Here is a 23,335-nt window from a genome sequence, read left to right on the forward strand (position 1 = left end):
CATCAGCTTCTTCTGAGAGAAAGAACTGAGTGTTGGACAGACTTGGACAACTAAATAGGTTTTTAGTTTTAGTAGATCAATAATGCATTACAAATTTCACTAAACCCCTTCGATTTTAGTCGATTAAAATGTACTTGAGATACTAGTCGACTAAAATAATTCAGATGACTAAAATATGACCAAAACTAAAAATGGCATTTAAGCCAAAAGATTATGACTAGAACTACTTTAATTTAAAACTTGACTTCAAAATGAACATGGTGACAAAACTATCCCCGTCCCCTAATGGTGCTCCTCCTGTATTGTCACATGGGCTGTCGATGGAGACTACAAGTGGCCATTTCAATACACATAATACAAGCAAGGTCCACATAAAGAAACCCACTGAGAAATGCCTTTCAGCCACGGCTGGAGTGCATGTAAACAGAAAGGGGCTGCAAAGAGGGCGCAGGAGCTCAGCCGCATTGAGATGTAACAAAGGAAGAAAAAAAAAAAACAACAGGTAAAGAGCATTTTACTGCTACATTAGTCCTTTGATATCACTTCCTTTGGCCATGAATTACAAATCCAACCCTAAACCATTATTGACCAAACATAACTCACACATTTGACATCCGGCTGGTTCTCTGCGTTGGCTCCCTCTTGAGGCTCGGCCGGTTTTGGTAATTCCTCCTGAAGAAGGACCAATTGCAGTGGAGAGCTGCTTCTAGAGTGACTGAAGAGGTGTGGATCTTCAATCTGAGATTCCTGTTGTCCCTCAGCAGACATGGGGGATGAGGCTCGAGAAGTTGGGTCCACAAAGTCTGTAGGGATCTGGGACGGAAAATTCTGATGGGCACTGGGCATTCCAGTGTACGGATAAGCTGGGGGGCAGGGGTACTGAGAAGGGAAGAAAGGTTGAGGTATCTGTGGGTTCATGGGTGGGTTCATGTGTTGGTTCATGGGTGGGTTCATATGTTGGCTCATGGGTGGGTTCATATGTTGGCTCATGTGTTGGCTCATGGGTTGGTTCATGGGTTGGCTCATGGGTTGGTACATGTTGTAGTTGGGGAGAAAAACAGCCATGAGGGTACCCATGTATGGGGAGGGAAATCCTGGGAAGGTCTGCATGTTGTAGGAGATGTTGGATTGCGGTATGGACTCTGGGGTCATGGACGAGTTGGTACAGTCTCCTGCCACCGTGGTAGTCATTGGTGGTATTTGAAACCCCGGCATAGAATAGGCTGGCTGGATTGGGATCATCACAGGAGGAGGGAAAGCCATATTTGAAGGGCTTGGATGGGAAACTTCAGATGGTGACCAAGACTGCGGCAAAGGACCTGGCCTCCTCGGCCGTGGTGGCAGATTGGGATGAGAACCATTACTGTCCGAAGATTCCATGGGTTTCTGCCGTTTGTGCTTACCCTGTTTTTTACCTTTCTTCAAAGCAGCTGGAGAGGTCCGCGGAGAAGAGTGCTCACCTGCATAGATAAACATCTAATCAAAATACTTAAAAAAATTAATAAAAAATAAAGTACACAGTGTCCTAAAGCCAACCAAACCTCCATTTCATTTTAGAGTGGGCAAGGTATTGCATAGCATAAAGCATTTTGCTGTGAAAGCCGAACTGAATTTTCAGTTTAAATCAACTAAAAAGACATTCCAGTAGAGCTGCACGATTCTGGCTAAAATGAGAATCACAATTTTTTGTCTTAGATGATACGCCGCGAGAATCGTGATCACAGAATCTACACAGAATTGAGAATCCTTCACATTAAACAAAAAAAAATTGTGCCAACTTTACCGTTTCGTTTTTTTATTATTTTTTATTATTTATTGAAGTGTATTTTTTTCCCCCAAAAATTGCATTTGAAAGACTGCTGGGCAAATATAGTGCGACATAAAATATTGCAGCAATTGCCATTTTATTCCCTAGCGTCTCTGATTTTATATATAATGTCTGGGGGTTCCAAATAATTTTCTAGCAAAAAATATTGATTTTAAATTAAAACCCCCTGACGGTATTCCCGAGTCTGGCTCGGGGTGGAATTTTTATACCAAGAGCGGTAACCCCGAGCCAGATTCGGGACCGCATCGCTGGATCCAGGAAGAGGTTTACTTACCTTCTCCCTTGGATCCAGCGTTGTCTCCCCGCTGTACGAGCGAGCCGTGTCTCACTCGATCCATCACGGAGCCGATCTCTGCCCTGCGAGCGTTGCGACGCACGGGGACGGAGATCGGCGCCAAATTCAAAAAGTGAAACAGACAGTATACATACAGTATAATGTAATCTTACAGATTACATTGCTGTATGTAAATATTTCACATCCCCTTTGTCCCTAGTGGTCTGTCCAGTGTCCTGCATGCAGTTTTATATTATAAAAACTGTTCTTTATGCCTGGAAACTGGAGATTGTCCATAGCAACCAAACTGTCATTTTACATAAAAAATGGTTTTAGACCAGCTAGAAAACAGCGATAATAAATTGTAATCACTCGCAGAATTGAGCGATAGCGATTTGTGGGGAGATCCGTCATCAAATACTGAAAAGTAATGACAGTGACAATCCTGCAACTGAGCAAATTTCAGTGTTTTTGATTTGATTACATTATTGAATCATTTTTATTATTGTTATATTATTATTTGGTACAGTTATTTATAGTTATTTATTATGTTATAATTTATGATTTCATTTTTCAAACTTTATCATACACGGGATGTCTGCTAGACTCTGGTTTGGACAGATTTAAGAGAGTTATTCCTAAGAATTACAGGACTACAATATAAAACGCCAACTTTTCATGCAAAATAATGGTACCGCTTTTAGCACCTAAAATCCGAAATAATCGTACCGCCAGGGAGGTTAAGAAAGAAGTGTCAGAAAAAGATTTAGACTTTAAGTGGTTAAACTTCCTGCATTGTGGTTGAAAGCTTGGCAGACTGCCCAGATTATGTGTTTACACAAGAAGTTCTTTCCCTTTGATCTAAGAAGTGTTAGTTACAATGTTTCAAGTTCTACACTTGGCAAACTGCCCAGATGCTTTCTTTTGAGAGCTGAGTGAACAGATAATCTCTCCACTTGTTTATATGAAAGAATTGCCTACTCTCAGCAGGAGAGATCGTCAGGGGGGAGTGAATCGAGATCGAGTTTTTTTTTTAACGATTAATTGTGCAGCTCTACATTCCAGGTGCATCAAAACAATAGATGTGCAAAGTTTTGCAGCTCATTTTCTTTCAAAAGCAGCCACAGCCCGAGTATAAAAGCCCATCCCTTGCCAGCATGCTGCAGGAAAGGACCTTTGCTCTCTGTGTGGAAGCTGTGATCTCTCTTCAGGAGGTCCGACAACTCCCCTGCCAAAGTCAGAGATAGAGCTCTACAATGTGCAAAACGTTTGCCAATTGGAGAGCTGTAGGCTCTGCTTCAGCAGGCAGCATGTTGGATCTTTGCAGAGAGACCACAGATTTCAAAACAGAAAGGATGGGTCCGCCTCTGCAGCATGCTGAATGTTCAAGTTGAACTGTATGATGAACAAATGAAAATTAAAAATAGAAATGTTTTTATACAGTTGTGGTAAAAAAAAAAAAAAAAGAATTCTAAAGCCAAGTCACTTTGTAGTTGGTCCTTATAGAGGCATGCTGTGCTCTGTATCCAGAAAGCAAAGCCATAAGCATATGCGAGGGAAGTTTCAAAAGGTCATGTTCACCTTTAGTAACGTATTCAGGGTGTAACATATAACAGGTTACTAATGCAGCAGCCTGATCCCCCCCCCCCCCCCCCCCCACACACACACACACTTTAGCAGTGTGGGTGGAGAAGCCTCTTGCTGCACCCGTCACAATTTTAAAAACAGCTCCGCCCACACAGGTCAAGAATGAACGAACTACAAGTCCTGTCTGGCATCGCGGCAGATGGCTTGTAGTTCTCAATGAACTGCAAGGGTGCTGGTGAGCGCGCTCATCATTTCATTGATTCTTCCTGCTCTGTCTGGATGGGAGGTCAGAGCAGGTAGCTGTGCTGGGAAGTCTGCAGGAGCCTGACATTACACCCGTGATCTGCAGGCTCCTATGAAAAAAATAAAAATAATAAATGCACATTGTTTTTTTTTTTTTTTTTTTTATAATAGTGCACTTATTCCTTAATTGATGAGAATGAGTCCTTAATTCGATCGGCCATGTCAGCTGTGTTTAAATACAAGCAAAACAAGAAAAACAAAAGAAAGGAAGGCATATGATGATCAGCTGTTAATGTGTGCAAAGGCATGAAGTGAACATGCGATGGGAACGGTAGAAGTCTACATTTTGATGGCGACAAATACCTTGTTCGTGGGAGCATGCCTTGCTGCGGCTGTCCTGTTGCAGATAACTGCTGTACGGAGACTGCAGGATCCTCTGCCGGAACTGGACCACGTAATTCTGTTCCTCTTTCTGTGTGTGTGCAGAAAGAACTTCCTTCGTCAGCCCAACCTGCCTAAACTCCTCCGGTGTCACCGTGGAACCGGCCGCTTGTGAAGACCTCATCTCAATCTGCTCACTGCCACCAGTGGCATCTTCTATGGCCGTCACCTCTGAATACATAATACACCACAAAAAAACTTACACGGCAGTAAAAACAAAACACTGTGCAATAATAGTCAATAAATACAGTAAATTGGCATAAAGAGACAAATAAAGCCATTTTTCCAATTCTAAAACTGTTCTAAATTCTATTTATTCTGGAAAAATAAAATGAAAAAACGCACAAAATCAAAATCCCAACGTGGTGGTTCCTCTTGCCAAATTAGTTTTCTTTATTTGGCCAGCGTAGGGAATATTTTGAACCTCTGTTGGTTTTTATTTTCCCGTTTGTGGCCCTGTACAGGAGATTTTCCCCCAACTTCCTGTCCTGCTGCATGTCACCAGGGCAGGAGTTGAGGGGGAAACCTATAAGCCCTTGTACACACGGTCGGACATTCCAGTACAACAAAATCCAGATTTTGTTCGAAACTGGTGTTGCCTACACACGGTCGGACAAAGTTGTCGGAAAATCCGATCGTTCGGAACATGATGACGTTCGTTCGTTACGACGGGACCACGTTCAGGCTAGTAGCCAATAGCTTTGGTCTCGTAATTTGATCTGAGCATGCGTGGCACTTTGTCCGATCGGAATTCTCTACAAACGATCGGACAAAGTCCAATCGGATCATCTTGTCGAAAAATTTTATATCCGGCTCTCAAACTTTGTTGGCCGGACATTCCGACGGAAAAAGTCTGATGGAGCCCACACACCGTCGGATTATCCGACAACACGGTCCGATCGGTTATTTTCCGTCGGAATTTCCGACCGTGTGTACAGGGGCTAATAGGGATACAATGGCAATTAAAACGTATTTGTCGAGTGGAGTAGGCTAGCGCTTGCGTTTGCATTTTTGACCCCATTGGAGTTTCCCCGTATTTCCCGACTCAGTGCCCGTGGTGTCACCAGGACAGGAAGTGAAGGAATATCTCCTAAAATAGGTAACGGACACAAAAAAATAAATAAAAGTAAAACACAACCTTTGCAGAGGTTCTAAGCATTCCCTACTATAGTCAAATGAAAGAAAAACATTTTGGCTAGAGATATATACGTAAAAAAAAAAAAAAAAAAAGTAGGCCTTGTGTATTCTAACTCAGAAAATCCCCTTGTCTTTACCGACCGGAATGCCAACCGTTTTCCTGACCAGGGGAAGAATCCGAATGGTTACAAAAATCAAAAATGAGCACTCTCCTTGAGAATGTTTTTTCTTACACAAGCTAAATGTAATAATGGTGGTAGAAAAAAAAAAAAAAAAAAAAACAATGAAAAATTACTTCTAGGTGAAAAAATGTGAGGAGAAACAAAATAAATTATTCAGATGGCCAGTTTGCATCCAAATCTGAGGTAATGGAAAATGCAACTAAAGCAACATACAATATGACAGTTGTATTGTAATTAAATTTAAATTTTGCTAAATATTTTTGTTTAATTTAAACTAGTCCATAAAAAAGAAAAAAAAACATTTTTTCAACACTGTAGTCAAAGATCCAGCTAAGGTTTTTAAAAGTATTGGACTTTAAAATGCAACAGTGTCTTGTAAAGACTTTAAAATAAGTTGTTCAGGTAGTCGTAGCTCTTTTGCGTAAATATTAGCAGACAAAAAAAAAAAAAAAAAAAATTAAAAAAGAGGAGAGAGGAAAAAAAATTCAAAGCTAGGTTGGAACTTTGTAGCAAATCATTCAAAATGAAGAATTGGAAAAAAAAATACTTCCAACGTGGTCAAATGTCTGATTTTGGTTCTACTGATGAAATTGTACGTCATAAGCTCCCCGTACAGAGCTGACACATCAGAGCCACCAGCATGAGGTGAAAAAGACCTTCACCCTCTACCTAGAGTAATCTGTTTCCACTATATACTTCAGTGGCTGGAGATGTGCTGGTATGTGTTCAGAAGAGCCAGCGAGCATTTTAGTGCAGAATCCTGCACAGCGGACTCGGAATCAGCATGCCCATTTGTTGCAACTAGACTGCAATGGAGATTTGATGCTGTACAGAAATAGAACTGGAGCCAATAATAAGTTCTAGATAGTGACTGGCTGACAAAACTACACTAAGTACTATTTTAATGAGGGGAGGGAGGAGGGATAGAAGGAGAGACAGCGTAGGAGGGGACGGCGCAGGAGAGACAGCGTAGGAGGGGACGGCGCAGGAGAGACAGCGTAGGAGGGGACGGCGCAGGAGAGACAGCGTAGGAGGGGACGGCGCAGGAGAGACAGCGTAGGAGGGGACGGCGCAGGAGAGACAGCGTAGGAGGGGACGGCGCAGGAGAGACAGCGTAGGAGGGGACGGCGCAGGAGAGACAGCGTAGGAGGGGACGACGCAGGAGAGACAGCGTAGGAGGGGACGACGCAGGAGAGACAGCGTAGGAGGGGACGGCGCAGGAGAGACAGCGTAGGAGGGGACGGCGCAGGAGAGACAGCGTAGGAGGGGACGGCGCAGGAGAGACAGCGTAGGAGGGGACGGCGCAGGAGAGACAGCGTAGGAGGGGACGGCGCAGGAGAGACAGCGTAGGAGGGGACGGCGCAGGAGAGACAGCGTAGGAGGGGACGGCGCAGGAGAGACAGCGTAGGAGGGGAAGGCGCAGGAGAGACAGCGTAGGAGGGGACGGCGCAGGAGAGACAGCGTAGGAGGGGACGACGCAGGAGAGACAGCGTAGGAGGGGACGACGCAGGAGAGACAGCGTAGGAGGGGACGACGCAGGAGAGACAGCGTAGGAGGGGACGACGCAGGAGAGACAGCGTAGGAGGGGACGACGCAGGAGAGACAGCGTAGGAGGGGACGACGCAGGAGAGACAGCGTAGGAGGGGACGACGCAGGAGAGACAGCGTAGGAGGGGACGACGCAGGAGAGACAGCGTAGGAGGGGACGACGCAGGAGAGACAGCGTAGGAGGGGACGACGCAGGAGAGACAGCGTAGGAGGGGACGACGCAGGAGAGACAGCGTAGGAGGGGACGACGCAGGAGAGACAGCGTAGGAGGGGACGACGCAGGAGAGACAGCGTAGGAGGGGACGACGCAGGAGAGACAGCGTAGGAGGGGACGACGCAGGAGAGACAGCGTAGGAGGGGACGACGCAGGAGAGACAGCGTAGGAGGGGACGACGCAGGAGAGACAGCGTAGGAGGGGACGACGCAGGAGAGACAGCGTAGGAGGGGACGACGCAGGAGAGACAGCGTAGGAGGGGACGACGCAGGAGAGACAGCGTAGGAGGGGACGACGCAGGAGAGACAGCGTAGGAGGGGACGACGCAGGAGAGACAGCGTAGGAGGGGACGACGCAGGAGAGACAGCGTAGGAGGGGACGACGCAGGAGAGACAGCGTAGGAGGGGACGACGCAGGAGAGACAGCGTAGGAGGGGACGACGCAGGAGAGACAGCGTAGGAGGGGACGACGCAGGAGAGACAGCGTAGGAGGGGACGACGCAGGAGAGACAGCGTAGGAGGGGACGACGCAGGAGAGACGGCGTAGGAGGGAAGGGGGCTGTGGAGGGCAGGTGTAAGAGGGCAGGCGGTGAGACGGTGAAGGAGGGAAGAAAGCGAGATTACGAAGGAGGGAAGAAGGCATAGGAGGGAAGGAGGGAAGGGGGGAGTGAAGGAGGAGGGAACAAAGAGAAAAAGGGGAAAGTGAAGGAGGAAGAAAGAAGGACAGGCGTAGGAGGGAAGGGGGCTGTGGAGGGCAGGCGTAGGAGGGAAGGCGTAGGGGGGCAGCTGTAGGAGGGAAGCAGGCGAGACAGTGAAGGAGGGAAGAAAGCGAGATTACAAAGGAGGGAAGAAGGAGGGAGGGGGGGAGTGAAGGAGGAGGGAACAAAGAGAAAAAGGGGAAAGTGAAGGAGGAAGAAAGGAGAGTCGATAAAGGAGGAAAGAAAGAGAAGACTAAAGGGAGGAAGATGAAAAGAAGAAGGAGGAGGGAAGAAGATAAAGGGAGGGAAGGAGAAGAGAAAGTGAAGGAGGGAAAAGAGAAGGAAAGGGGGGGAAAAAAAAAGAGAGAGAAGAAGATGGAAAATAAAACCTACGTTAGACTTACCGGTATTTCTGGGAATCTTCCAAGACAGCTTACTTGAGAGACGATTGGCTCCATCCTCTACAGGAAACACAAATTGGACAGTTTAAAGTGCCCCTCCCTTGTACCTCAGTTGTTTCAAAGATAAAGAAACCTCATGAACGTGCACGAGGAGACAGGGGACGGGGGTGGGGGACGGCACCAGCTTCCGAAAAAATACTAAAAAACGTGAGATCTGCACCCACATACCTATAAGAAAACACAACTGAGGGTAGGAATAGAGATACTGTCCTGGAAGATTCATGGAAATACCATTACCGGTAAGTTTAACAGAGGTTTTCCCCCCCACCCCTCATCTTCCAGGACAGCTTACTTGAGTGGATAAGCAAGATTCCATACCTTAGAGGGGACCACAGCCTGCAAAACTTTCATTCCAAAGGAGAGATCCTGGCTGGAGAGCACCTGCATTCTATACTGCTTGACAAATTTGTGAGAGGAAAACCACACTTGGATATTGGACATTTCTTCACATGATGCTCCTGCTCTTTCAGCCCATAATGTGGCTAGTGACCTAGCAGAGTGAACGCTAATAATTGCAGGAGGTACTTGACTAGAAAATCTGTATGCCCAAAGAATTGCCTCTAATCCATCTGGCGATGGAACTCTTGGATGTTTTTGAACCCCTCCTGAATCTGCTAAAAAGAAATCACTGAGAGGAATTCCTAAATTTCCTTGTCACCTCAAAAGAAGCGAATCTTCTTACATCAAAAAAGTCAAACCTTTCTTCCTCATTTTTATGAAAGTTGCAAAAACATGGCAAAACTACTTCTCGAGATCTGTGAAAAACCATAGAAACCTTAGGCAAGTATCTGGCTTAATAACCCTGCCTTCCAAGATCTTCATAAAAGGGATCCTTGCTAGAGAGGGATTCCAAGTCAGAAATCCTTCTTCCTGAAGTGAGAGCCAACAAGAAGGTTATCTTACGGTAAGTGTAACTCACTTCAAATTAGCCTCTCCTAAGGGTTCAAAGGGTTCCTTGGTTAGGGGCATTGAGAACTAGAGATACATTATCTCACAAAAGTGAGTACACCCTCACATTTTTGTAAATATTTTATTATATTTTCATGTAAAAACACTGAAGAAATGACACTTGTCTACAATGTAAAGTAGTGAATGTTCAGCTTCTATAACAGTGTAAATTTGCTGTCCCCTCAAAATAACTCAACACACAGCCATTAATGTCTAAACTGGGCCCAATTAGCCATTTTCCTCCCCGGTGTGGAAACTCTTGTCTACGCCACTTTGAAGAAAGTCCAACATGCAAGGAAGATCATAGGATTCAGTTCCCCTCTTTCTTTGCCAGGCTTCAAAGGTTTTACAAACTTTACCATACATTTTCCTAGTGACCAGTTTATGTCTTCCAAGAATGTTGTCAATTATCTTGTCCGAACAGCCTTTTAGCTGAAGGATGTGACATTCAGCTTCCAAGCTGTCAGAAAGGAAAATTTGAAGGTTTGGGTGTCCGTGAACCAGGAGATCCTCTCGAACTGGTAGTGTCCAGGGAAGAGCCATCAACAGCGCTTTCAAGGCTGAGAACCAACTTCTCCTGGGCCACCAGGGCGATATTAAGCTTACATTTGCTCAATCTCATAAAATCTTTCTGATTACCAGCGGCAACAGAGCAAAAAGCAGGAAGGCATACGCTAGGCTAAACGCCCATGGAAATGCAATGCATCCATCCCTAGAGCCTCCATTTCCCCTTCCAGCGAAAAGAAGGCTGCAACTTTCCTATTCTGTCTGGACGCAAATAGATCTATAAACAGGAATCCCCCACTTTAGGGCAATTTCCCTGAAGACCTCCCCGTTCAGTTCCCAATTGCTGTTTTGGACATTTACACCGCTCAGATAATCCCATTTGCTGTGCCCTTGATGTGAACCACTGTGATTGAGGAGATGGCTTTCTAGCCCAACTTAAAATCCGCTGAGCCAGAGACAAAGGGCTGTCCGAGTGGGGTGCCACCCAGTTTGTTAAGATATATGCCACAACTGTGATATGGTCTGTGAAGACCAGAACCTCCTTCGATCAAATTTTTGGTTCCAACGCCTCTAGAGCTCTTCCTACTGCTAAGAGTTCTCTGAAATTAGACGACTGAGCTTCTTCTTCCCGTTGCCAACTCCCCTGAGCATGCCAGTTTTCCAAGTGTGCTCCACAACCCCAAAGACTGGCATCGGTAGCAACTTTTATTGGCGAGAACTAGACCCAAGGTCACTCTGTCTTTAAAGGCTGAGGATGTTCCCACCTGGATAGATCCAGCAAATCTCCACCTGGGATGGGAATCATCAGATTCAAGGAACTTTTCTTGCAGTTCCAGGACCTGAAAAGAAAAGCCTGAAAGGGTCTGGGCCCATGGTTTCCCTGGGATAGCTTCCCTGTCATTAGCCCTAAAAGCTGCAGAACCTGGATTATGGATGCTTAATGGAATAATCTGAATGTCTGAACTGAGAAAATTAATTTTCTCATTTTTTCTGTGGTCAACAAAAGATTTCTCAACCTATAAATATATTCCATGCAAAATACAGGAATACCAGAAACCTATTCCGTAAGGTTAGATTGATAGTCATACGAAATTTTCCCGAAGGCTTCTGGACTAGGAGAACGCAAGACTAGAAGCCCTGCGACCATTGATCCTCCGGGATCGGAAAAAATCACCTCCTCTGATTCCCTTTGGGAAACCAATTCTAGTGTTGATTGCTTCCTTTCTTGGTCTCTCAGCAGCTGAGAAAAAAAAATCTTGAAGAAGGGTGAAGATAAATCCAATTTGTAGCCTACTCTTATGATCTGTAGGTCAAAAGAGTTTGTGACTTATGCCCACTGGAAAAAAATATAAAGAGACAGCCTTCCTCCTACCCCTGACCTAGCATCATTGCATGCTTTCGGCAGGGATTGTAGAAGAGTACTCCTCCCTTGGCTTTATCCTTGAAGGACCATTTCTTTTTTATTTCGACCTTTACCTATCCTAAAATCTGACTTGCCCTGAGACTTCCGAAAAGGCTTCTTGCTGCGAAATCTGTACCTCTTCGTAGGGAACATTTTACACTTTTTTCCAAGGAATGTGTCAAAATGGTTTCTTGGGTGGACCCAATAAGAAAAAGATTCCCTTCAAATGGGATACCACATAAGTTATTTTTTTTTTTTAGATTTAAGGTCTTCCCTCCCAGGACTTGACCCAGATTGCTTGTCTGGCTGAATTGACTAGAGCTGAGGTTCTGGCTACTGATTTAATCGAATCTGCTGTTGCGTTTGCCAAGAAACCCACAGAATTTGCCACTAGTGAGACAGACTCCCCGATTTTCTCCACCAGACAGCAATTGATCTAATCTCTGAACCCGAGACATCAAGATTCCTAGCAACACATGTGGGAGGATAAACGCAGCTAATGCAAAAGCTGAGAAATCCCAAGCCTACAGCAGCAGATTTTCAGCTTTCCTGTCTATATGGATTCCCAATTACGCCTGTATCCTCAAACAAGAGATCCAAATTTTTTCGAAGCCTGAGAGGGAAGAGTGTCTAATTTTGGACACTTAAAATGCACACGGGACATTTTTACTGCCTCTTAAAGTGGTTGTAAACCCTTACAAACACACTTTGACCTACAGGTAAGCCTAGATTAAGGCTTACCTGTAGGTCTAAGAAATATCTCCTAAACCTACACGGTTTAGGAGATATTTGCCGAAAGAAAGGGACCGCTGTCTACCGCGCATGTGCCGTAGACAGCGGCACGCAGGCGCACCGCAGTTAATGGCGATATGCCGCAAGTGGCGGCTCCCGTGCGCATGCGCGGGAGTGACGTCACCACGGCTCTGATGAATGACAGTGCCGGAGCAGTGAGACCCACCAAGAAGATGGAGGCTCCGGACTACAGGGGACAGCGGTGACTTCGCTGACTCCTGTGTCAGGTAAGTGACACATAATGAGCTACTATGCGATGCATAGTAGTCCATTATGCTTTACCTTTGCAGGGAATCAAAGAGGAAGTAAACCCATCATTATGTTAGCCTATATGTCCATGCACACAGACTTTCAGCAGCGTTTAGTGGCAGGGGCTTTGCTGGGGTGCGTCCAAGGGCAGGAATGTCTCGGCAGAAGAAATACGCTTTAATTTTACACGAACATAGCACATGCACTTACAGAAATTCAAAAAAAGCGGTCAGCACTTTGCTCTACCCTATGCGTTTCAATTACCTGGACGTGCACGTGCTATGTTCATGTATGGCCGGCGAGGAATATACTGTATAGCGCTATGATGGCCACTTTGAAGTAAGTGAAAGTTTAACAACAATAAATTCAATAGTAAGGTTTTACACTATTGGAGCGTTAATAAAGGTAAACACTTTAGAAAGGACTTTCCTTTTGGCACGTGGACTTTTTTTGCATTCTTAATTAACTTTTCGGAGGAAATTATAGTTTTGGTATTTGCATTGTATATTATTGTGTTTGTATCTTAGCAGCGTAACTCTTTATACTAAAATTATAAGTGGAAGGACCTAATCCTGCCAGAAAAAGTACTAAAGGATTTAAAAGAGGAAACCATCTCCTTCATGAAGGACATTAAATCTTTCACGCACGCAACAGACTCAGAGCCTGTTACATGTGATATACGGCTATCACACAATAGTTTGCTATAGGTGTCAGGGTATGCCTGTTTAGACGAAACGCGTCTGGTTGCTTCTGGTGGTGGATCTTTTATGTTACTTTCGTCACACTTGGATGTTCACTCAGGATTTTTGTGACTGTTATTCACGTATTTTTTTGGACTTCACCCTTTTTTGGAATACACTGGAACTTGCTTGTATCCCTTTATGTTTATATTTTGGAGATTACTTCTTCACGGATTATATGTGTACTGTCTGCCCTCATATTGTAAAGCGCTGCGCAAACTGTTGGCGCTATATAAATCCTGAATAATAATAATAATAATAATAATAATAATATGTTAATATATAATTTCCTATTGATTACTAATTTTCTTCACATGTCAATTTTATTTTTGATACTGTTTAGCTCTGAACATTTTCCATATTTATAGGTGTCAGGGTAACTTAGTTCTGCAATCCCCACATCTTTTCTTAATGGGCTTGTCATACATACATACATACATACAATTGCATATGCCCAATTCTGTACCCTCAGTTGTCAGTTTGCAGGAAAAAAAACCCCCACCAATTCCAGTTTGTCAAACACAAACTCTGCGACCTCCCCCCCCCCCGCCAAGAACTAGCCTGCAGAGGCAACATACCTTCGGAGCTGCAGGATTGGAGGTGGATACTTCCGCTGGTCTTGCTTGTGGAGGAGCTCCATCCCCTCCAGGGGTCCTTTTGGCATCCACAGCGCCTAACACCCTTTTACGCCAAGCTGCCCAATTTAGTTGCAACCTTGCGGAACTGCACCGCCGCAGAGACCTGAAGTGGACAGTAGCAAGGCCACAACCCCAAATCCCCTGGGTCCTGTAGCAGTGGTCGCCCATTTTGCAAGCACCTTGCGTGGCAGAGAATAGGAATCCTTGGGACCAGAGTCTGGTACGTCATCCGATGCCATTTTTTGGTACGCCCAAAGCTACAGGATGCCAAAAAAAGGACCACGTGTTTCCGGAAATGACACCCCACCGCCATCCTAGGACTCCTGGGACACCTGTTCCAAGAACCACCCCCGAGGCCTGAACTGACAGACAAGCTGCTGTAGTGACCTCTATCCCATATTGAGGCGAATACACTAATCGAATTAAGGGGAACCCCCTCTGACATAAGCAGACAAGATGGGCACACCTGGAAAAGAAAAGCGCGAAGAAAAGCCACAGTTATCAGAACCTGGGTAACAAAACAAACATTGCGCTGTGCACTTATGGAGAGCCTGGAAAGAGAAAACAACTGAGGTACAAGAGAGAGGAGGGGCCTTTTAAACTCTCTCTGCTTCGTGCTTTCTGCAGAGGGCAGAGCCAATCATCTCTCAAGTAAGCTGTTCTGGAAGGTAAGGGAGGAAAAAACAGTTAAGAAAAGGAGAGGGAACAGTGAAAAATAAAAAAGGACAGAAAAAAGTTCAGTTGACAGAACAAGCTGGCTGGCATAGGTTATCATCAGGAAAAAAAAAAAAAAGAAGAAGAAGAAGATAAGCCGATGAATCCTCCAAGATATGGAAAGATGAGAAGTACCTGACTCAGGCTGTGGAACATGCACAATGGTACTGCTGTAGCTACACTGGCTGGTGACGGACACAACACTCATGGCCTTGATGGACAGTGTGAGATCGGTCAGCGGAGCTCCCACCACGGCGGCTGTTGTCTGAGCGTCGGTTGTAACCATGGACTCCGCTGATAACTGGCTTGTAGGCGCCGCTAGCTCAGGAACATCTTGCAACGATACAAGAAATTCGAGGACAGTTTTGAAGTGGATATTATCAAAAGTTTTCTTAAGTTTAATTAATCAACTCCACAGAGAAATGGTCTACCAGAAAAAGCTCTGCAAAACTAAAAAGTAATGAGTTGTTACAGTAAACTTGGCAAAAAAAAACGATCCATTCCTGGAAGCAGTTTGAATGAAAACCTTGCCTCTTATTATATCTGCACGACCCCATTCATAAAAGTGGCTCTACTTGCTCAGATGATTCCACTGCAGTGTAATGAATTAAACTAGCACAGAAAAATGACATTTCTATATTGCTCCCCAGTTAATACTCCCAAGATAATGTGGTGTAAAGTCTACCCAAAAAAAAAAAAAAGAATTCAGTTCTGGGTGGATGTAGGTTTACTTATCCACTGACTTCTTATAACACAAACAAAAGTCTAAAACATTGCATGTTGGAGAAGGTGAGACTGTTTTTGACTTGGTGATGTTCCATGGTGGAGTTGGAAATCTCTGACAGACATATTTAAAGGGTAACTCTATTATTAACCTACCTGCCAACCGCACGGCGGCAAAGTCGCTCTCCTGTGCCGTATCACATACCTAGTACATGAGCCGGCACTTCCAGGTAGGGGGGGCGCGTGCGTGCGCCACTTCTGCTGTGACTAGTCCGTATTGTTTACATATGCAGAGCTCCATCCTGTCTCTCTCCTCGGCGATCAGTAGGTGCCGGTGGTCATCCATTGGTCAGCACCCGCTGATCAGCTTCTGCTGTGACTAGCACCGGTGGTCATCCATTGGCCAGCACCCGCTGATTGGCTTCTGCTGTGACTAGCGCCGGTGGTCATCCATTGGCCAGCACCCACTGATCGGCTTCTGCTGCGACTAGTCACAGCAGAAGCCGATCAGCGGGTGCTGGCCAATGGATGACCACCGGCACCTACTAATTGCCAAGGTTGCTGGCCAAGGGATGACCACCGGCACCTACTCATCACCGAGGAGAGAGACAGGACTAGTCACAGCAGAAGCCAATCAGCGGGTGTTGGCCAATGGATGACCACCGGCACCTGCTGATCGCCGAGGAGAGAGACAGGACGGAGCTCTGCATATGTAAACAATACGGATTACCGCCCGGTCAGAGGGGATGTGCTGGATTTTGTTTCCCTGCACAGCATGTTCCTCCACCCCAAACTCGCTCATCTATGTCTTTATGGACCTTGCTTTGTGCTCTGGTCCAAAACATTTGGTGTAGGGGGGATTATGGTGTGGGGTTTTTCAGGGGTTGGGTTTGGCCCCTTAGTTCCAGTGAAGGGAACTCTTAAGGCGTCAGCATACCAAGACATTTTGCACAAATTTCATGCACCCAACTTAGTAGGAACAGTTTGGGGATGTCCCCTTCCTATTCCAACATGACTGTGCACCAGTGCACAAAGCAAGGTCCATAAAGACACGGATGAGCGAGTTTGGGGTGGAGGAACTTGACTGGCATGCAGAGTCCTGACCTCAACCCGATAGAACACCTTTGGGATGAATATAGAGTGGAGACTACCAGCCAGGCTGCCTTGTCCAACATCAGTGCCTGACCTCACAAATGCGCTTCTGGAAGAATGGTCCCCTCCCAAAGCTTGTGGACAGTCTTCCCAGAAGAGTTGAAGCTGTTATAGCTGCAAAGGGTGGGCCAACTTATTATTGAACCCTATAGACTAACAGTGTTAATTTTAGTCTTCGGACTAAAATGGCATTTTAGTTTTATTACCATTTTAGTCTTCTGCAATTGTTATAGTGAACTAAATCTCCAGTACATTTTAGTCGACTAAAATCCCCAGTACATTGCAGGAATGCAATTTAGTTGTAGTCATAGTCTTTTGACTAAAATGGCAATTTAGTTTTAGTCTCGTTTTAGTCTTTTGACTAAAATGGCCTTTAGTTTTAGTCGTATTTTAGTCATCTCAATTGTTTTAGCTTTAGTCGACGAAATTAACACTGCAGACTAAGACTGGGATGCTATTAAAATTCATGTGTGTGTGTATAAAAGCAGGCGTCCCAATACTTTTGGCAAGATAGTATACATCCTAAAAGGAGAACTCTAGGTGACACCTGGATAAAAAGCTCCCCGTCTAGTTCTTGGGTGCTCAACAAAAAAACTTAACTATGTTCCAAAAATGTTAAGCTTGAACAAGGAAAGGAGCCCCATCAGATCCTAAAGCGTCGAACACACGATGAGAATATCAGCTGAATGATTGTCCGCTTTTATTTCTTTTTGCATGCTAGTCTTATATTGAAAATAAAGAGGTTACCACAGTTAAATTTCTCATACAACGGAACATAGGTTCGGAAGTGATGTAATGTGTTTAGCTGTAAGTCGGGCTTATTGGGCTTCTATACTCTTGTCTAATGAGTCAATAAACTAACAAGGTTATCGATAGCAAAATCATTTTTCTTCCTTAGTCCTGAATAGAGTAGGTGGTCAGCTTTAGAACCCCATCCCCCCCCCCCATCAGGTTTCATTGCTGTCCTTGCCTGGAGAGATTCACTCTCACGAATTTGTCCTGGAGAGTTTGGTCACTGGGAAAGACAGGAGATCCAGAATTATCACACGGGGTTATTTACTAAAGGCAAATTCCCTTTTCACTACAAGTGCACTTGGAAGTGCAGTCGCTGTAGATCCGAGGAGGACATGCAAGGAAAAAAATAAATAAAAAACAGCATTTTAACTTGCACATGATTGGATGATAAAATCGGCAGAGCTTCCCCTCATTTCAGATCTACCCCTTAAATTTACAGCGACTGCACTTCCAAGTGCACTTGTACTGCAAAGTGGATTTGCCTTTTGTAAATATACCCCCTGTCCCCAGGATTGGAGGCAAGGGGTATATCTAGAGATGTTACATTTCTGGATATTTTAAAGCCATAGGGGAAAAAAATCAATAAAAAAAATCAGCGTGGAGTAGTCTAATGCCCCGTACACATAATAGGATTTTCCGATGGAAAATGTGTGATAGGACCGTGTGTGTGTGTAGGCTCCATCACACATTTTCCATAGGAATTTCCATCACACAAAATTCGAGATCTGGTTCTCAAGTTTTCCGAACAGCAAAATCCGTTGGCGGAAATTCTGATCGCGTGTACACAATTCCGACGCACAAAGTTCCACGCACGCTCGGAGTCAAGCAGAAGAGCCGCACTGGCTATTGAACTTCATTTCTCTCGGCTCACCGTGCGTGTCATACATCACCGCGTTCTTGACGTTCGGAATTTCCGACCAACTTTTGTGTGACCGTGTGTAATGCAAGACAAGTTTGAGCCAACATCCGCCGGAAAAAAAATCCCATGGATTTTGTTGTCAGAAAATCCTAATCGTGTGTACAGGGCATTGTGAATTGAAAGTCATTTTGTGGGAATGTGAAATGCAGTGTATATAAAAAGTAGAGAAAGCTTATTCAGTAAATAAACTAAACTTGCTTTTTAAAACTATTTTTTATTTAATTTATAAAGAATTAATAAAATAAAATAAAAATTGTATACAAGCCGGCAGGTGACTCAAGCCTGCCTTTTAGTTACACAAAGCCACGGGTTTTCATTACACACCATTAAGACATTCTGGACACCGACATCTTAGAACAATGACATTTTATTAAGGAGGATTATTAAAGTGGGGTTCCACCCTAAAGTGAAACTTCCGCTCATCTGAACCCTCCCCCCCTCCAGTGTCACAGTTGGCACCTTTCAGGGGGGAGGGGGGTGCAGATACCTGTTTAAGACCCAGGAAGACCCGGGAAGTGAAGCCGCAACGCTTCACTTCCTGATTCCCTCACAGAGAATGACGGCGGCAGCAGTCGAGAGCCGAACGATCGATCGGCTGCCGACATCGCTGGACCCTGGGACAGGTGAGTGTCCATTTATTAAAAGTCAGCAGCTGCAGTATTTATAGCTGCTGGCTTTTAATAATTTTTTTTTCCAGTGGAATCCCGCTTTAACCACTACAATACAGGGCACATTCGCCCCCTTCCTTCCCAGCCCAATTTTAAGCTTTCATCGCTCTCGCAATTTCAATGACAATTGCGCGGTCGTGCTACGCTGTACCCAAATGAAATTTTTATCATTTTGTTCGCACAAATAGAGCTTTATTTTGGTGGTATTTATTCACGACTCCGTTTTTAATTTTTTGCAATATAAGCGCAAAAAAAGCGGAAATTTGGAAAAAATTATATATTTTCTTTTTTCTATTTTAAAAGAAATCCAATAAAATCAAATTTTGTCATAAATTTAAGCCAAAATGTATTCTGCTACATGTTTTTTGGTAAAAAAAATTCCGTTAAGTGTATAATAATTGGTTTGTGTGATCAAGGACATAGGTACGCAAATGATCATGTACAGATGTGTGCAGGTGATCACGTACATATGTGTACAGATAATCATTGAGACATGTGATTTTTAGTGGGACATATGTTTTTTTATTTGGGGACATGTCTTTTTATTAATTTGGGGACATGTGTGTTTTGGGGACATGTGTGTTTACACTAGACTAGTGATCAGTGAGTAAAAAGCTGCAAAAACAGCTCATACTCACTGATCACCAGCCGGTTGCAGCGATCTGCTCTCCTCAGCAACGACTTCCGTGTGAGGAGAGGAGAGCCGATTGCCTAGCAAGCGGCTGTTTGTTTTGATCACATGACGGCTATGATTGGACACGGCCGTCATGTGATCAGGAGGGCCAATCACAGAGCCCTCCTGCTGATCCGAGATGCGCCGTGTCCGGGTGACACGAGCGCATCGGGATCGCACCGCTGCACGGGCACGCGCGCGTGAGATCACCCTACTTCTGAAGGACGTTCCTGAACGTCCAGTCAGAAGGAGGCGGCTCCCACCCGGCCGTATATATACATTGGCCGGGTGGGAAGTGGTTAAGGAGGATGTCTGTTGTCTCCACAGCATCCTTGTTTGACCCTCCCCCCCCCCCCCCCCCCCCCTTGCCTCTCTCTCCTCCGCTAGGAGAGAAATTGAGGGAGAAGAGAAACATTGGAATACTAGTCAGTACCAGTGTGCAAAAGTATATTTGCTTTGGAAAAATAAATCACCTGTACAGTTGGCTGTCCTATGTGTGGATGTTGCTGCATTATGTAAAACTATTAAAATCTTTTTTTTTTTTTTTTACATTTTAGAATGGGGTACTTCAAGACTACGTGTTATATAGTTTGAATACCATGATATACTGAATATTACTTATTGTAAAAGAACATATTTCACGCTTTTAAAAAGAAAAAAAATACACGCTTTATAAAAAAAAAAAAAAAAAAAATTAATTAAAAAATAAAAATAAAGCACACGGGGCAAAAAAAGGTTTTTTTCCCCCCAATTTTTCTGTTTTTTTCCAGGCCTTCCCATCTCTGGGCATATCTTTCAGTAGACCTTGTTTTTGGAGAGATATCTTCTTATTTGCTGAAGTGTCTGCGGGACGGTAAATAAAAAGGAAATCTCCCTATTGGGACAGAGACAGCAATGAAAATACAGATGACAGAAGTTTAAATAACTCTCTAATCTATCAAAAACTAAAAAAAAAAAACTAAATAGATTTCCTGTGTTACATCAGCAAAATGTCCCCTGTCCATGTCTAGAACTAGTGTAGTGAATGAAAGGTGTCAGATAAATGAGATTTCGGAGTTGTTTCAGCCTGCTTCATAACACACATTTCATACAAGACATTTTTCATAAAAGACAAAAAACTTCACGTTAATCATCACGCCAACCGACATGATCCCCCAAATCATGGATCTCCTTACCTTCTAAAACCTCCAGGTCGTTCTGTCCGGAGAGGCCCTGCTTGCCGTCTTCTGATGAAGAGGAGGTGGTGTTGGTGGACGACTCGCACTTCCTCTTTAGCGCAGGGATGTTATAACTCTCCAGGTACCTGTAGTAGAGAGGACAATATATGTCTGAAACACAGGAGCCGTTTTATCCCAAATCACAAAGTTAGATCAGGAGGTGTGATAACCTATAGGACCTCCTGGTGCCTGCATGCAGCCACAAAGTGTCACTTTAATCCTTAAGGCTGGGTTCACATATGAGCCGCATGCGGCTCTCACAGCAGGGGATCCGGTGTGCGCTGGTTCACAGTTTCAGGTCCGATTTCAGCCTGAATTTGGACCAAAAGACGCACAGCGTTTTTCTGCAAAACGCACCGGACCTGCAGCAGAGATATGTGAACAGACTCTATAAAGAGCAGGGAAAAACGCTAATATTAAATGGAGTTTATGAGGCACATGAGTACTCCATCTATTAGACCCCTTTCACACCACACCGCCCATTGCGTCGGCGGTAAAACGCCGCATTTCGGGCGCTAACGGGGCGCTTTTACCCCCCGCTAGCGGCCGCGAAAGGGTTAAAACCGCCGGCAATACGCCGCAATGGCGGCGTTTTGCCGGCGGTATTACAGCGCTGCCCCATTGATTTCAATGGGGAGCAGCAGTGGAGGAGCGGTAAACACACCGCTCCTTCACCGCTCCAAAGAAGCTGCTGGCAGGACTTTTCCCTGACGTCCTGCCAGCACACTGCTGTAGTGTGAAAGCCCTCGAGCTTTCACACTACATACAATGGTGCAGCTTCTTTAGGGCGGATTGCAGGCGCTATTTCTAACGCTATAGCGCCTGCAAAACGCCCTGGTGTGAAAGGGGTCTAAATCTATTTTATTACAAATATATATTGTTAAACATTCACATATATATGGTACAACAATTATTATATTTGTAATAAAATAGTTTTATAGATAGAGTACTCATGTGTCTCATAAAGTCAATTTAATATTAGCGTTTTTCCCTCTATAATCCATAATCGGGATGTTGGCACATTAATTTAGGTTTGTTCGCGGTGTCATCCTGTGATACGTTTTTTTTTACACATTTTTGAATTTCTATAAAGAGCAGGTCAAAATCTCCTGCTACTGCAAATTGGATGCTCATCAGTTCGGAATGGTGTGAACCCAGCCTTAAAGTACTGGAGCGGTGAACAGGCACTGCAGCGAGGGCTTCAATCTCAGGTGAGTATTACATAAAAGGATATCGGGGAACGGGAGAAAGTGCAGAGAAGGGCAACCAAACTGATAAGAGGTATGGAGGAAAGATTAGAGGAACTGAATTTATTCACGCTTGAGAAGACGAGAATAAGGGGGGGGGGGGGAATATGATCAACATGTACAAATATATAAAGGGGTCCATATACTTTGTGTTGAGTTATTCAATTTACAGTCAATAAAGAGGACAAGGGGGCACTTTTTACATCTAGGAGGAAAAAAAGATTTCATCTCCAAATACGGAAAAGTTTCTTCACAGTAAGAGCTGTGAAAATGTGGAAGAGCCTCCCTCCAGAGGTGGTTCTGGCCAGCTCAGCAGGTTGCTTTAAAGCGGAAGTTCGGCTGTTTTTTTTTTTTTTTTTTTTTTAAATCAGCGGCTACAAATACTGCAGCTGCTGACTTTTAAAATAAGGAAACTTACCCGCCCAGCGCGCCCGCGATGTCGGCACCCGAAGCCGATCTCTTGATAGTCTCTCGGGTGCTGCCGCCGCCATCTTGGGTATAGGAATCAGGAAGTGGAGCCTTGCGGCTTCACTTCCCGGTTCCCTACTGCGCATGCACGAATCCCGCTGCGCAATAAGGATGGTCCCCGCTGTCCCTGGGATCCGTGTGTTTCCCAGCAGGCAGCTGGGGACCCGCAGGAAGTAGCGTAAATATCCACAGATTCTGCGGATATTTATGCACTGTACTAGTATGCACTGTACAGGTATCTGCACCCCCCTCCCCCCTGAAAGGTGCCAATTGTGGCGCCGGAGGGGGGGAGGGTTCCAATGAGTGGAAGTTCCACTTTAGGGTGGAGCCCCGCTTTAAGAAAGGCCTGGATTATTAAAACGTACATAATATAACTGGGTACTAACATTTATAGGTAAAGTTGATCCGATTGGGGGATTGGGAAGGAATTTTTTTCCCTGCTTTAGCAAATTGGATCATGCTCTGCTGGGGTTTTTTTGCCTTCCTCTGGATCAACTGTGGGTATAGAATTGGGTATATGGGATTGTATTATCTTATTTATTTATTTATTTATTTTTTTGTGGTTGAATTGGATGGACTTGTGCCTTTTTTTCAACCCAACTATGTAACTATAATGAGCTAGTATTCTATGCTGTGCTAATTGGGCCGTTTGCGGGGGAAGGAGGGGGGGGGGGGTTTGGGGGCAACTCAGCCAGAAGTGGGAGCGGGTACCGTCAGTCCGCCCTCCCCACCAAAAGGTGGCAAATGTGGCAGTAGAGGGTGGGGGCGGGCCGATAAGTAGAGCTTCACCTTTTGGGTGGGGCTCCGCTTTAAGCTACCAGTTGAGTGGAAGGCAATCCCTCTGACTTAGTAAGCGTGTCAGACTTCAGTTC

General features: G+C 44.8%; 1 protein-coding gene across 1 annotated transcript in view; it reads right to left on the reverse strand.

The window, feature by feature from the left end:
- Positions 1-23,335, reverse strand: part of PER3 (period circadian regulator 3) — a gene marked incomplete in the record, with an annotated part of 94,923 nt that overhangs the window by 16,854 nt on the left and 54,734 nt on the right. The window contains 5 exon segments of the mRNA XM_077458240.1: positions 604-1,460; positions 4,296-4,544; positions 8,555-8,611; positions 14,737-14,934; positions 20,707-20,834. Coding sequence (XP_077314366.1) covers positions 604-1,460; positions 4,296-4,544; positions 8,555-8,611; positions 14,737-14,934; positions 20,707-20,834 — 1,489 coding nt within the window.

This window comes from Lithobates pipiens, unplaced genomic scaffold (assembly GCF_037356315.1).
Source record: "Lithobates pipiens isolate NorthernLeopardFrog02 unplaced genomic scaffold, aLitPip1_a1.2 Scaffold_27, whole genome shotgun sequence".
Taxonomy (NCBI): Eukaryota; Metazoa; Chordata; class Amphibia; order Anura; family Ranidae; genus Lithobates; species Lithobates pipiens.